The following is a 16,623-nucleotide window of genomic DNA, read 5'->3' as shown; positions in this document are numbered from 1 at the left end:
TGCTTTCATATGTTTTTATTGAAAGTTCATTTAAATTAAAACCCTTAATTAGAAAAACAAAACAGTCTGTTAAAACCTGGAAATTTGAGAGAAGAGCACAAAGTGCAAAGGGAATGGACAGAGGAAAAGGGGAGAGCAGTGCCAGTTAAGACTGAAAAGATTTGTTGTTGATTCTGGGGCAGAGCTTAGAGAAGGTGGGGATTTGGGGAAGGAACTATAGCTCCCAGAATCTCCCAGCCAATACAGCCACTTGCCATGCTGGCTGAGAGATTCTGGGAGTTCTAATCCAGACAAGTAACTTTGACTCTGCTCACTGAGTGTCCATATTCAACAGAGTGCAACACTACCAGCTAAGGAATGGAATTCAATCCCACCCAACACATACATAACCAAACAACATCCTTATAGAGAAAACACCCCAAAGCTTGAAACCACACAAACTTGTTACATGCTTACATTAATAATGGCAACTTGAAAGAGCAAAAGGTTCACCCAGGAGAGAGGCGACAAAGATTCAGAGGTCACAGTGGAAAGGTCAAAACCAGAGTACAAAGGCTCCCAGGTAAGAAGTAGCACTTTGAAGTTCACAGAGGGCACAGTGCAGAGAGGTTCTAAAAATCAACTCTGAAAGTTCAAGACGGAAGGGTCAATGTGTATCTGAGAGGTCACAGTTGAAAGGTCAAAAAGGCCACAATGGAAAATAAACACAACCAAACTTCCAAAATCAACACAGACAGGAGTTCAAGATTCTTCACAGGAGGGTCACACATCTAAAAGGTCCAAGGTCACCATGGAAAAGCCAGTGCTCAAGTGTCCCTGAGGAAAGGTAGAAGAATTCAATGATGAAGAGGTCACTTTCTGAGGAGGATCCCTGGAAAAGAACCATGAATCAAAGAAGTCGAGGTGGAAGAAGAAAAAGTCAATGGTCCCATTTCAAATTTTAGAGCCTACCTCCCACAGAATGTCAACACGTAATGCTTTCAACAAGCCAGAAATCCTGATTTGATACTGGTTCATTATGTCTCAAACCTAGAAGTTAGTAAGGTCAGGTTTATGCCACAACACAGTTCTTGTCCCGGACAACCCTCAGTCTTCGGCGCTGTTGTTTACATGTAGAGTCTGTAGAAGGTGCAGCCTCTGTGGGGCTAGCTCTACCTCGGAGGTGGGGGGGCAAAGGTATAGGCTCCCCCAGAAAGTAGCCTTCCTCCTCTGAGGAAGAATCAGAGGAGTCAGAGGAACTGAAGTCCCATCCTCGATGTGGATAACGTCGATGCCAGGCCGGAAAAGCACCCTCAGAAGCTGAATAAGAGAGGTTGCCTCGTCTCCCCTCCTTGATGCCCTTCCTTGGCCTCCAGCCTTGGTTTCCCAAGTTAAGTGAGTTGTCTGAGGTGGAACGAGGGTGTCCCCGGCCGGCACCTCCATTCTGAAGCACCTGAGTGCTCATGGAGGTCTGCTCAAGGCAAGGAATGCTTGGCTCTCCTGCAACAAGAGGTTCCCGGAAGCTAACTCGAGGTACCCCTCCCCGGGCAAAACTCCCTGTCTCCATCTCAGTTCCTTCACTGAGTCGTGGCCGAGCAGATGCTTGAAGCTTGGAAGCTGAACTGCTGCTCCAGTCAGGGATTTTAGAAGGGGGAATACCCAACTCTGGCATGGAGTGGCGCAAGGGGGAGGCACGCTGGAAACGTGGCTGGATCTCAGTCCCTGGAGGAGAAACAAGACTGTTAGAGAGACTCAGACATCAAAACAAGAAGTCTCTCCCTGTCCACGATCCCACAATTTTGTAATAATAATAAGGTACCCAGAACCAGAGAAGTTAACTTCCAGAATTCCTAACCAATCAGCACAGCCAGAAGTCATGTAGGCTGAGAGATTCTCAGAGTTGTAGTCCCCCACCCCCCACCACCAAAAGGAAAAGTTTTTGAGCTCCAGTTCTACCTTACCTGTTCCTGGCTGGTGGTTAGTGGCTGGTGGCGGGCAAGTGGAAGTTCCTCGGGAAGTACATTTCACTGGTTCTTTGCAACTCTGGCTGCCTCCTGACCCATTGCTATCTGGATCTGAGAGCTCTTCCATTTCTGCTGGTGTCTCCTCCCCAGGTCCAGGCAATCCGCTCCAGCTTCTTCGGAGCCTTGGGGTTGAGTTAGGCAACACCAGCTGCCCGCCAAAGGAAACAGAACGGGCCACATGGGAGGATGGTGAGTGCTGGGCCTGAACCCGCCGTTGCTGCCAGCTGGCTCGCCGCGAGTCCTGGGAACGGGCGCTCTGGAAGGCTGAATCACATGAATCTGAAGCATTGGGGTCTTCGCCCAGGCTGCAAGCCCGAGAACAGAAGATCTGGCCTTGCTTGGGCAGAAATGGCTTCCCCAGGAGAGGTTGGTGGCAGCGGGAGCAGCAGAAACAAGCATCAGTGGCATGCCAGTGCTGACCCTCATAGGTCATCTGGCCTTGATCAATACCTGCAGGGAAGAAGCAAACCGAGGCATGCTTCATTACACAGAAATCACAGAGCTGGAAAGAACAGCAAAGGTCATCTGTTTCAACCTTACTGGCATTGGTGGCTCTAGTAAAACCATAGTGAGCTGGAAAGTGGATTCAGAGGCATCCCCCATATGCCCCAGCCAGGAGGTCTGGAAGGAATTTCATCTCTGCTCCTGAACACTGGCTACACAAAACATGGTCGGCCCCTCGATGTGCACCAAGATCCTTGCATCAATTCTGGGCAGACACACTCATTACCTTAAGCATCTTGGATAAGTACAATAACCTCCAAAATCCACAAAACAGCAATACTTTGATAGGCCAACAAAAGACATGATGCAAAGCTTTCAAAGTTCCATTGGCTTGTTCATCAAGTAAAGGTATTAAAAATCATACAGGAGAAAGAAAGAAAAAGTTTGTGTCATAGGCTTACATTTTGTCAAGATATTGTCATAGTTGTTCTCCATTACAATGGTACAGAGGGAGATCAATGTAGGCAGAGGCCATTCTTTCTCTTTGGCCATACAGGCTTTGGGGGCAAAGAGTTGTAAACTCCAAGAAATTAAATTTGCAGTCCATTAGAAATGCAAAAAGAAACCTCTCTTGAAATCCAGATTGTCTCTGTCCTGTGCAAGGTTACCAGCCCCTTCTTTAGCAGAGAACATTGAATTTCTCAATTTCTCTGTATTGCTGCATTTGATAAACTCTACCTACATGGATATCACTCTGTACCATCTTAACTGAGAACAATTATAAAAACATTTCGGCAAAATGTAGGCCTATGACTCCAACATCAACATTTTTTTTTCTTTCTCCTGTTCAATTTTTAATTTCTTTGCCTGATGAAGAAACCAGTGGAGCTTCGAAAGCTTGCCTAATGTATTTTGTGCATGCTGGTTGCCAATAAAGGAATCACTGTTTGGTGGATTTTAGATGTTACTGTACTTTGCTGTGTGGCCAACATGGCTACCCCTGGACATGATATCTTGGACAAGAGTGGGAAAGGTATCTCTCATGTTGGCACAGAAAAGTATCTGTCATATGTGGCAAAAAGGTGCTCAGTTCATTCACAGTACAGTTTAATATTGCATTTATTCTGAAATTCCTCCAGAAAGGGGCTGATCTACACACTCTGTTACATGAGCATTACATTTAATTTTTCTGCCTTAAATAAATAAAAAAGAAAAGCAGCCAGGGAGCAGGGGGAGGATTGTGTGGTTCCCTCCTATCACTAACCCAGAGAATGTATGAGAAAGTCAAGACTGTGGGCTCTTGGGAAACTGTAGAGCATTCATTCTGTTGTTCTCTATGGATGGCAAGAGCCCTCCCCTCCTCCTGGCACTGGGTTCCATACCAATGTGCTCCCCACAGGCATCACAATACTCCGCATACAGGCTCTCATAGCAGCGGCAGCAGTAAGGACGGCTCTGGCGCATGATGTACCGTTGACCACCCAGCGCCTCCTCACACTCAAAGCAGCAGAAATGGCGCATGTGCCAGTGGCGGCCCTCTGCCTCCGTGCACTCATCCGCAAAAATGATCTTGAAGGGAGAGGAAAAGGTGGAAAATGAGTCAAAGGAAAGAAAGATAGCAGACAAGAAAAAAAGGGAAACGCCTCCTTCTAAAAGAGTGTTCCCCATAGACATAAACTAATTATTTTTCCAATAAGACTAAAGGGTTGGCAACTGTTGGAGGCAAGGTGTGTGTGTTAACTCCCAGGATACCATGGGTGCTGTGCCCCATCACAATTTTTAAAAATCTCTCCAAATGCCCTCCAAGGAACACAGGGAGCCTTTTAGAATCAAAGAGTTGGAAGAGACCTCAAGGGCCATCCAGTCCAACCCCCTGCCATGCAGGAAATCACATTCAAAGCATCCCCGACAGATGGCTGTCCAGCCTCTGTTTGAAGACCTCTAAGGAAGGCGACTTCACCACACTCCGAGGGAGTTTGTTCCACTGTTGAACAGCCCTTACTGTCAGGAAGTTCCTCCTAATGTTAATGTGGAATCTCTTTTCCTGTAGCTTGCATCCAGTGTTCCGGGTCCTAGTCTCTGAAGCAGCATAAAACAAGCTTGCTCCCTCCTCAATGTGACATCCCTTCAAATATTTAAACAGGGCTATCATATCACCTCTTAAACTTGTCTTCTCCAGGCTAAACATCCCCAGCTCCCTAAATCGTTCCTCATAGGGCATGGTTTTCAGACCCTTCACCATTTTAGTCGCCCTTCACCATGTTTTCACACACACACACACACACACACACACACACAGACACACACGCTATTTAAGTCCAGGAGAGGCTTTTTTAACCATACAAGTCACCAGAAGTCACTTCCTGTTTACTTCTTGTTTTATGAAAGGTCTCTTCTGGGCCTAACATTGTTCAGAGGGTCGAAAAATGAGACCACCAAGATAAACAACACAAAGATTTACATCCCTAATCAGAGGATTGGGCTAGATTAGGATAGGTAACATTGCCTCCTGAAAAATTAATTACAGCAATGGACCAAATTAGACCTGACTCATACAGCAGTAACAGTCAGTTGTGTTTGCCTTGTTCACCTATAAAAGAATGATGATAGAAGGCCTGCTTTTCACATTAAAATAGGTCACTTGGCACCCTAATGGCTCATAGAATCAGAGAATCAGAGAAACCATGCCCAATGAGGAACGACTTAGGGAGCTGGGGATGTTCATATTCATATTTATTTTTTTATATTATATAAAATATTATTTTTTATATTTATTTCCAACAGAATTACCATTTGCTGGCTAAGTCAACACAGCTAACTTTTAAGCAATAAAAAAATACATTCTGGTGCCCAGTTGGCATAATGGATTTGAAATGCTTTCATCTTTAGAGAGATCTTGCTGTTGTTTGACTCCACCTTACAGTGAGACTCTCACAGGGTTTTCTTGGCAATATTTGTTTGGGGTGTAGGGTGTTGCCATTAGCTTCTTCTGAGGTTGAGAAAGTCATGCCCAAAGTCACCCAGTGTTTCACTGGCCAGAGTCACAGTCCGACGCTCAAAGCACTACACCACAGTGACACAGAACGTGCTTGCTGCATGCCAATGAAATAAGTAAAGACAGCCTTCCCCACTTGAAGGAAGCAATTCCAAATGTTACACAGCTGCACTCAAGCCCTCACCTCATCACAGGCTTCGCAGCGCGGTTTGAGGCGTTCAGCATGGTGACGCCCACAGTAGATCTTGCCATCCTGGTAGAAGTAGATGAGGTCGACAAGGAGCTCCCGGCAGGTGGTGCAAACAAAGCACTGTGGGTGCCAGCAGGCACCATGCCCTGCACGGCTGGCAAAGACAGCAATGTCCCCACCACAGATCTGCTTCCCACACTGCCAACAAAAGGACAAGGATGTGTTAGTGTAGAACACTTTGCAAACAGTTCAAGTCATTTGAGATACACATCCCCAACAGTCCTTAACGTTAGACCACAGAATGAATATTTCCAGATTGCAGTATGGAGGCATCAGTGACCTTTCCAGATAACCTGAACCCTCCTCTCATTCCCCGGAGAATGAGCACACAGCTCTCACTTGGGGAATCCAGAATCTTCCCTCAAGGCAACTGTTCTGTTCAGCTAATGCATTTTCTCCCAAGATGCTGATCCCAACACCCAGGAGGGCATTTAATCCAACTGATAGCATTCTGTGGATGGTGAAGACTGCCTTGCTCCTCATCTGTAACATTCTACTCTTGTTGATCACTAAAAACATTCTAAACTTTTCTGATTCTTGATCACCACAAGAATTATAAGCTAGGTGGCATGACAATTTATCATATATGTTTTGCAAGTAAAATATTTGGAAAAACAATGGGATAATGTCAGTTTTTTCCTTCCAGTTTGCATAAGGGTGAGCCAGATTGGAGCAACATAGTAGTTAATGTAAAGTTGCATTTTAGACTACCTAGACCAGGGTAGTTCTGGGGGGATCATTTTATGTCCCACAGAGCTTGCTACAGACCACACCAGCCCTGAAAATGTAAGGTGGGGGGAGAGAGAAAACAAAACTAGAAGTTTGCAGATGTCCACCTTCCACCCTGTGAGATGACTAGGGAGGGCATAACAGGGTGCAAGGGAACTCTTCATCTTATTTTAATGTAAAATGTCTGCTTCCATGAGTGGAAAATGATATCCCCCCCCCCCCATCATTCTTTAAGGAGTGCTACTGGGAGTTTATGGGAGGGGACCATGGAACACCAAAACATTCTTTGGGCCACAGATGGCCCATGGGCTATACAGTCAGCCCTCCACATTTGTGGATTTGACTTTCACAGATTTGATTATTCATAGATTTGAATACTATTTTCTCTTTAGGAATCTCCATGTCCTCCAACACGACTCTGCAGGAAGCTGAACACAGAGTCGTGACAGAGAACCTAGAGATTCCTAAAGAAAACATTTTAGGCATTTGTAGGTTCTTCAGCATGATGTCTCAATGTCTGGTGGATGTTGTACTGGAGGACCTAGAAATTTATAGATAGGTATTCTCTCAGGTTAAAAAAAGTTTATTTGCATTTTTCCATGTTCACAGGAGTCCTGCACCCCTAACCCTAGTGAATGTGGAGGACCCACTGTACATTGCCCCTGTCAACCAACTTGGCAGGGGATAAAGCAGGCAAGGCTTTGAGGCAGCCTTTTCTCCATATGACCCTTTCTAGAAAACAAAATCTCAAAGGAGCAAACTCCAGGCAGTTTGTTTCTAGGATGCAAGAGGATGTGAAATTCAGGGGGTCTTCACAGGGGCAACTGGCACCATCAGCAGCCTCACCTGCTGCTCACAAAAACAGACTGGTTGCTCAGGCAGATGAAGAGGAACATCTTGAGCATCTTGTGAAATGAGCATCTTGTGAAATGACCTTGCTTTTGCTACTTTTTTGTTTTTGTATACAGTTGGCAAAGCAACATATTTTAAATAGAGGAGAGAGCAGGCTGTCAGTTTTTTTGTGTGTTTTTGTGTGTGTCTATGCACATGTGCATATGTGTGTGTGTGTGTGAGAGAGAGAGAGAGAGAGAACATAAATATGAGCCAAGAGAAATTAAGCAGCTCATTTGAGCACCAGATGTCACTGTTGTTCCATCAACCTATTTATATCTCTAAAATGGCCTGTCCTACTCGTCTAGGATCAGGTCCATCTCAAATCACTGAATCCAGTTTTGACTTGTCTTTTGAAGCAACCCTAAGCACTAAACTCTTCTACACAGGCAAGGCAGAGTTGTTGTTGTTAGGTACCAGCAAGATTTGACTTATTACAACCCTGTGAATGAGAGACCTCCATGTCACTCTGTCATTAACAACCCTTCTCAGGTCCTGAAGACTCAGGACTCTGGCTTCTTTGAATCAATCTACCTGTCTGTCTCTTTTCGTACTACCTCCCACTTTACCAAGCATTACCATCTTTTCTCAGAAGTCATGCTGATGCCAAGCAAATGTAGGACTGCCCAATATTGCTAGAGAGTAGGACCAAAAGACAGATACACAGAGACTAACTTTTTCTGCCTTGATCCTTTTAAACTTCCCAAACTCTTTTCTCATTCCTTATCAAGAAGGTAAGAATTCCCAAGACTTTAGTCTCCAAGGAATTCCTTAACATGAGGGCTCAACCTTGGGACATATAAACAACACTCAAGTGGTTATGCAGAGAAATGCCTTTACCCCACCAAGGAGTAATCTCAGAAGCCCAATCCATCTAAAACAAAACAAAACAAAAAGTCCTTCTGTGTCAAAAAGGGTGATTTTTAAGGCAAAGCCATACTCTAGCTCAGTGCTTCCCAATATATCTGATATGAGATATTGGCAATTATTTTTCCCCAGTGTGCCCGGAACTGGTACATATTTGTTTCCAGTCATTTCAAGTGTTGCTTTCTTGGAAACTCTCCAGGGACTGGCAGCCAATGTCTTGGGGACCACTCCTTTGAGTACCAATGCTTTCTTGTTGTTGCGTTCCTTCAAGTTGTTTCTGACTTATAGCAACCCTAAAGTGAACCTATCATGGGATTTTCTTGGCAAGATTTGTCAGGAGGAAGTTTGTCATTACCTTCTCTGAGGATTTGAGTGTGTGACTTGTCCAAGGTCACCCAATGGGTTTCATGCCTGAGTGGAGATTTGAACCCTGGTCTCCAGAGTCGTAGTCCAACATTCAAATCACTACACCACAGCCCTCCTCTGATTTATTTCTGATATTCCAGAGACAGAGGTTTCCTGACTCATACACTGAGATACATGATGCCACCCCAGGCCACACAGATGAAACTCCCTGGATCTTGGTGCCTTCAAATGATTATAGCAGCCAACAGTTTTGGCAACTGCTACAGTCAGTTGTAAAACAGTCCTCTTTCCTATTAGCCCACTCCTTCTACTGCTAGCAGTGCCAGAGTTCCTCAGTTTAGACCAACACAGAAACCAGAATGTTGTTGCAGCTACCCTGATCCTCTCAGCAGCTCTGAGTCCAAAAATGAAGCCAGCACCGCCAAGGAAAGGCAAACAAGCAGACACATGACAATAGCACCACCGGAGAGTTGGAAAGATGCTCTCTCCAGGTCGCTGTAGCAGCTGTCAGAAATACCAACTGCTACAGTCATCCATCTTATTCAGTATCTCCTATAAGAAATCAGTGCCATGTCAAAAGCAGCTTAGGTTGGTGGAGAATTGAGCTCTTTATCAACATGTAGTGTGACCTGTGAATGAACTGAAATAATAAGCAAGGGTGTGTCCTGGAATCACCCCCAAAGTCACTGCCATTATCAATGGATCACTGCCCTAATTCAGCAACCAGAGACACAGACTCAGCATCCAGAGAGGAATTAAATCCCACCTATATACTTGTCTCTATGACAGCAACACTACTGTCTCTATGGCAGCAGCACTGCTGGCACAGGAAATAACTACACAAAGCCAGAGAAGCCCCACTAAGAAGCAATTCCATCCAAGGACACAAGTCCCAAGTTCCAGGAGAGGCTTTCCAGCAGCCACCAAGCAACACAAACTAGTCAGAATCCAATTATGGAGCCCAACTGGTGACATACTAGCATCTTCATTCAAGCCCTGGTTTAGACTTTGCAATGGTTTGGGAACTCCATCATTTACACCCCAAGGTGACCCCCAAGAATCTACTGCTGTAGAGACAGAATTCAGAGAGCTAGTTGTGTTAGTCTGGAATATCAGTATGCAGGATCTTGTAGTACTTTTGAGACTATCTGAATTAAAGAAGTTTTAGCATAAGCTTTTGTAGACTTGGGTGGTGCTTGCACAAACCAGAATATTCTGGGAACAGCCCAGAATATTTGGCCCTGGACCTGCTCTGACATCTGCCCCCTCATTATCTTGTTGAGACACTGGGCAGCTGTCCATAGTGTGTACCTGTGTGCTACCCTGGTGTAGCCACCACCATGGTGAGTTGTTCACTAAGAGATCAGGACAAAGTTCCCAGTGTCGATTACATGGCTGGGCCAGAGCAAGTTACTCACTGCAGAGGCAGCTGTGAGAGGCAGCACAGCAGGATGCATGCATGAACAGCTGCTTGACATCGCAACAAGGGCTCTCAGATCTTCTGAAAAGATCCAGAACAAATAGTAAGTTATTTTAATCTGTTGTATATCCTGGGTTCGGTGCTGAATTGGCCAGAAGTTATCTGGACTGTTCACACCGGAACTGCAGTTTGGGCTATGTGTCATCTGGACTTCCCGCCACGGATTGGGAGAGGACATTGTATCTGGCATATGCAGACAGGACCTAGATCTATTTCCTCAGATTCATTGAATCTTCCATGCATCCTCCATGCATCTGAAGAAGTAGACCAAGTCTATGAAAGGTTATGCTGTAAAGACTGTGAGTAAATGGCCTACTGTATGTCTCACCAATATATATATAAAAGGTGACAAAGGAGATGGGAGGCCTCAATTTAAAGGGAAATAAGGTCCACTTCTTGCTCTCTTTTTCCCACTTTCCCTTTTGCTTTACCAACTACATGTCTAGGAACCTCAGCTGGGAAAAGTTGCTCAGGGTAAGAGTACACTGGGAAGCTCTAGTGGTGCAGTGGTTTAATGCTGGTCCTACAGCCACAATGTTGTAAGTTCGATCCTGGAGGGCCCAAAGGTCAACTCAGCCTTCCATCCTTTTGTAGGTCAGTAAAATGAGTACCCAGCTTGTTGGCAATTGGCTTACATATTGTAAACTGCTTAGGGAATGCTAGTTCACTGATAAGTAGTATAGAAATGTACTTGCTATTGCTATAAATAGCAACCATGGAAGGGCTAAGAGAGCATCTATCTCCCCCTGCCACCCCATATTACTTCTGCCCTTTAGACCATATCTTCCCCACTGTTACTTTCAATGTCTATTAAAACAAACAAACAAACAATCCAAAGACTCCCATCTTCTGTCAAACACTGTGTTTGGTTATAAGTTCTTTTGTTCTCCAGTTTCCAAATAACAGTAAACCCCTATCTTTCCAAACTGTTTTGATGCTAAGAGGAAACAGAATAAGGCTCCTCTGTGTGTGTGTGTGTGTGTTTTCAAGTCATTTGTTGACTTATGGCAACCCCATAAATTTCATAGGGTTTTCTTAGGCAAGGAATATTCAGAGGTAGTTTGACATTGCCTTCCTCTGAAATATCACACATAGCACCTGGCATTCATTGGTGGTCTCCCAATCAAGTTCTAACCAGGTCTGACTGTGCTTAGCCTCCATGATCAGATGGGATCTAGTACTTCTGGGGTATTTATCATGGCTACCAATACCTGCTCACAAATGGCTCCAGTTATGGTGACAGGGAAGAGTCGGACAGTCCCACGGCCAAGGTTCTCTCTTTTTCGTTGCTGAGAGAATAACTTCAGCTCTTTTGCCTCTTCTTCTTCCAGGGAACTGCAGTACTGAGCCTGAAAAAATTGTTTGGGAGGCGAAGCAGGGTGGGGTGGAGGACAAAGAAGAGAACAGTCAATCAAGAAAGCCTGTGTTACCTCACACTTTCTTGTATGGATGCCCCTATAGATGCCTGAAGGACAGGGTAGATGTTTCTGTTCCAGAAGCACTACAAAGAAGAGAGGAAAAGCCCCAAGCTACTTCCAGTGCAATTAAATCAAACCCAAAAAGGACCTGGACAAGTAGGTTTCACTGTGGGCAGAGGCCTAGGGCAGACATATCAAAAGAAAAGGAAAGAATGTATCTGCATGCCCTTGTAGCAGCACAGTAACCCCAGGGAAACTGAATTCTTGTAAACAAGAAAATGGGTGTTCTGTTGGGATAAAATCACCTAGTATGAGGAGGCATATTCATTCATCCACTGCAGAGCTCAAAATCTTTTCAGACTACATTTCAACACATGCACAACTGTTACAAATACTTGTTTCAGGCGGGTCCAGAAAGAGTTGCTCCTACAATCACAACCATCGCTTGGACATTAATGGGCCCGTATAGACAGGCCAAAATAAAGCTGGTCCGGGTCACTTTGGAGGTATGCTGTTTAAATGCTGCATGCGTCTTAAGAGGCCAGAAGCTGCACCAAAGCTGCGCTCCAGTTCTTAGGACTGGAGTGTAGCTTTGGCGTGGCTTCTGGCCTCTTAGGACACATGCATCATTTATATGTATTATAAATATTTATAATTTTTATATATTAATTAACATAGAGGCCTTGTGGGATTGCTGGGGAAATGAAGTTTCCTCTCTGCAGTGGCAACAATACTTGTGTATTATCTGCAAAGTACCACAAAAGTAGGATAGCTATTTACAAAGCAGCTTGAAAAACTAAGTCTCATCCTATCTGTACCATTGAGAGATGTTTGCCCAAACATTTTCAAGCTTATATTTATGGTCAAAAGCCCAAAATCTACTTACAACCAAACAAAATCTATAAAGTGAAATATGGAAAAATAATCAAGAATTTGATTAATCAAGAAAACATGGAAACAACAACCAATATCAGAAATGGAAGACTGGATAAAGAAGTTATTTGATGCAATTCAGTCGGATATTTTGACTAAAATTATATGTGAACAAAAAAAAGATAAAACATGAAAGAACTGGAATAAAGTCTTGGAATATATAAAAACTGAATGGAACTTAAGCCACCAAATATGAAAAAGCTACAATATATAGGTATGTAGATTAAGTAATTTGATAATTACCATATTGTATATAGCAAATGTGTATCTGGTATTGGCAATAATTATATCATTCTTATTAGTTTAAAAGAAAGAAAATATATCTGTATCCTAAAGTGTTAATTTATTATGATGGAATATAAGATTTAGAAGACACTGTGTGCTCACTTGTATTCTCTCTTTTGACTGCATCCTTACTAAGACAAGCAGATCAAATGGAATGAAAGCAAAAAGAAACATAGTAAAATGGAAAATGAAGAGACAAAATATGAAGGGTTCGAAACAAGTGTTACTTCAACCTGAACAAAAGAAGTACAAGGCAACGCATGAAAAGATAATCTGGAAAATATATTCATTTGGAAGTATATTTTAGTTAGGAAGTATGGATATGTATGATAGAAGGGAAGAATTGATTGGTAATGGTTTGTACTGTTATATATGTGATGTAAGTTTGTATATTTTGCAATAAAAATTAATTTTAAAAAAGGAAAAATAATCAAGAATTTGGATAAATTTTGCACACAATCCTGCACTTTATATCTGAACTGAGGAACCTGAGCTTAATCAAATGCTAGTCCTATGTAAAGAAGATCCACTTAAGTCAATAGGACTTAATTTAGTTGCAAAAACAAATGCTATTCATTTGAACAGGTCTCTTCCTATTAACTTTGGACTTAGCTCTACAATACTTGCTCCATAAGTATCCATCCTCACTTACTTACTTTCCATAGCATCAATTCAGCGTACAGCTAACAAATTCACAGTGCATTCAAATGCACTGTATATACATTCCACAGTCCTTTCCCAAATTATTATTATTACCATCATCAGTGTCATCATTAATACAACAGTAGCAGCAGCAATAATTCAAATTACAAGCAAGCTCATTAGCCTCCCTTTTAGGCCAATGGCAGCTTTGGGAGGGTTATTTTTGTAAGAACTGTGATATGGGGGTGAAAAGATTAAACCCCACCTCTCTTTATGCTGTGGTCTTGATCCTGTTTCCCCTACTTCTGTGACTGCTATTTAAAAACAAACATATTAAACACATTCAAAGATTTCAGCAATATCTGCCATAAAATTTCCAGCAGACCAGGAGGATGCATCAATGACCCTTCCACTTGCTCCTCCACATGTGTAGCAGAAGATAAACAAAAGCTGCCCAAGGATAGGAAGTCTTGAAAATGTCTCATCCATAGGGTCACCATGAGTTGAGATCAACCCAAAGGCAGTTAACAACAAGCCCACCCATTTTGGATAGTTGGTGCTGCTTCTTATTCTGTGTCAGTTCTTGCAGATCACCCATCCCTATGTATACAGCACATGAAACAGGCACAAAAGTAGACCACTGAGGTGTTCACCCTCAGATTTTGCAGGGCATGGGGTATCCCATTCTTCTCTTCTCTCCTATTAGGACTGGCGAGGGATTATTCCCCCAAGCAGGGACGTAGCCAAGGGGGGGTTCTTGGGGTCCGCCCCCCCCCTTCCATTAGAAAAATGAATGGTGTGTGCTGCTGCGCTGCTGCACCCAAGCCCCATTATAATGGTGAAACTTAGTCTGGACCCCCCCCCCCCCCTTCCTAAAATCCTAGCTACGTCCCTGCCCCAAGTGCCTGGGAAGGCCAGTGTCATGTTAGTGAATCTTCATGTGCAGGGTGTGGATCTGTCGGTTAAGGAAGAAATCTTCTCTGGACCCACTGTGGGATAGGAAATCACCACAGGCCAGATTAGTGAACTTCCTCCCCTCTCTGCTTTAGGTTTACACCTCCAAAAATGCCATCAGCTGATTATTCTCCTCCTGAGTTTGCCAAATCTTTTTTCAAAAAACAAAACCCAATTCAAATGTCTGTTTAATAATGGGTCTATAGCACACAGGTGTCTCCAGGCTGGGTCTTTGAGAGAAGCATGTACAGAGAGTGAAAGGAGCTTAGCTCTTTCTCCCTTTCAATCTCATCTGGCATTTCAACTGGTGCTCATGTCCATAGTTTACCAGACCTATAAAATGATTTGGGTTTTACAGTGCCTTGGCTACAGCTCACACCAAACAGTCCTTTGCTAGAGCTCAAAAAAGTTAATTTGGTGCTACTTTTTGTAGCACCAAAGTAAATTTCTAAGCTCTAGGAAATTCAGTGGCCTATAGTTCCCAGAGCAGGGTTGGCTGATTTAAACCAGGTTGACCAACACCATGATTTAAAACAAAACAAAACACAGGTTTTTTTTTTAAAAAAAATTGTTTGTTCATATTTTTTTTAAAGTCTGGCTATTATTACTATTCTCCAAACCTCTTATTAGAACAACAACACCTGTTTGAATTTAAACATTTTAATTTTAAAGGTTTACTGGCAGTTGTTCATTGTTAGACCAGTATCCAGTGTCCGTTGCTTCTTTATAATCACTTAATTTTATAGTACAAGTAATGCCATTCACAAACAAATCCTTCAAACTTCAACCTAAACAACTTGCTTTAAAGGAGCCCTTTTAAAATAATAATTACTATTTAAGCTAGTAGCCATAAAATCTGAATTGCATTTTGCTACTTAATTTTACGATCTATTCCTATATTAGTATAGTCCTGTACACCTATATATAGGCTACCAACTTGTCAATAAATTTCCCAGAGTTTTATTGAAAGATGTAAATCCTACCAAAGCCTAATAATTTTAGATTGTTAATGTTAGAAAGCATTAAAACACGGCTGATGATGCTTTCTGATACATAAAGTAACATTTCACAGTATTACAGGCTAAGTCTCCCTTATCCAACATGTTTAGGACCAGAAGTGCTTTGATTTTGGCGTTTTTCTTATTTTGGAATATTTGCATATACATAATGAGATATTTTGGAGATAGGACGCATATCTAAACATAAAATTCATTTATGTTTCAGATACACCTTCTACATATAACCTGAAGCTAATCTTATATACAATGTTTTTAATCATTGTGTGCAGGAAACAAAGTTTGTGTACATTGGGCCATTAGAAAACAAAAATGTCACTATCTCAGCCACCCATGTGGACAATTTTGGAGTTTGGAATATTTCAGATTTCAAGATTCCGAGTAAGGGAGACTCAACCTGTAATACAATAAGCAGGGTTCAATTTTTTTCATTAATGGGGAAAAATCCTGGTTTAAACAAACAAACAAAAAAGCCAGTTTAAAAAAAAACAGTTTGGGGGGTGTTTTTTAAACCTGGTCTTTTTCCTACTCTGTCCCAGAGTCAATAGCCATGCTACCCAAAGGATTCTAGGAGCTGCAGTCAAAAACCCACTTACCTATCTCCACCTGGCTAGAGAGGGAGGAATCCACCAGAAATTCAGCCTTGAGCCTCCAGCCAGCCTCAAGCACTGGTACCAGCAGCAGCCCTTGCTCTCCTGGTCCAGACAGTCTGACACTTACCCTTGGCTTCACAACAGCCCCTGGCACAGACCAATTTCAATTATGCCCCATATGAGGAAATATTGTTAATTTCATCAAGCTGTCTTGTGGCTCTCTTATTACACAACAGGATAAATTACAGTCCCACACCTGGTTTCTCCACACTAATCGGGATCTTTATCTCATCCTTCCCTGGCAGTTTTCTTTTGGAGGTCAAGAGTCTTAATCTTTTTTTCTAGTCTTTCCTTGCACTAAAAACTCTGCCAAGACCTATCAATCTCCAGTTTTATGGGTTTTTGCTTCTGAGATGGGCCAATGCAAATGTATCATGCATACGTAGCCCAAGTGAGGCCCTCCCATGCCCTAAAAGCCACCACTGCTTTTAAGGGTGGTAGTGTCCAGTGGTGTGCAGGGACCGTGAAGGCATCTAGTAGGTCCCCACATTTGGTGCCATAGTGATGGGACAGTAGGAGGTCCTCACATTTAGTGGCACACGTGGGATTGGTTTAAAAAAGCCCTCACAGTTAGTGACACAGGTAGCATAAGTGGAAGCCCCCACATTTGCAATACCCAAATAGCAGCAGTAGGAAAGTGCCTCCTTTTTTCCTTACAAACACTCTGTCTGTCACTGCCAATACCATGCCCTGGCAC

General features: G+C 43.0%; 1 protein-coding gene across 3 annotated transcripts in view; it reads right to left on the bottom strand.

The window, feature by feature from the left end:
• LOC149322929 (prickle planar cell polarity protein 3-like) overlaps positions 1 to 16,623 on the bottom strand; it is a 37,506-nt gene continuing 20,883 nt past the window's right edge. For all 3 annotated transcript variants that reach the window (XM_089484928.1, XM_089484936.1, XM_089484944.1), the window contains 5 exons: positions 11,237 to 11,374; positions 5,627 to 5,830; positions 3,830 to 4,016; positions 1,941 to 2,453; positions 1 to 1,701 (listed from right to left, as the gene is read on the bottom strand). In XM_089484928.1, the coding sequence (XP_089341054.1) occupies positions 1,052 to 1,701; positions 1,941 to 2,453; positions 3,830 to 4,016; positions 5,627 to 5,830; positions 11,237 to 11,374 (1,692 nt within the window). In that variant the 3' untranslated portion in view covers positions 1 to 1,051. The remainder of the gene's footprint in view (positions 1,702 to 1,940; positions 2,454 to 3,829; positions 4,017 to 5,626; positions 5,831 to 11,236; positions 11,375 to 16,623) is intronic.

Source organism: Sceloporus occidentalis, unplaced genomic scaffold (assembly GCF_023333645.1).
Source record: "Sceloporus occidentalis isolate IW3139 unplaced genomic scaffold, rSceOcc1.0.p SCAF_1, whole genome shotgun sequence".
NCBI lineage: Eukaryota > Metazoa > Chordata > Lepidosauria > Squamata > Phrynosomatidae > Sceloporus > Sceloporus occidentalis.
Note: the sequence above shows the minus strand (reverse complement) of the source record. Positions and strands in the feature narration are given on the sequence as shown.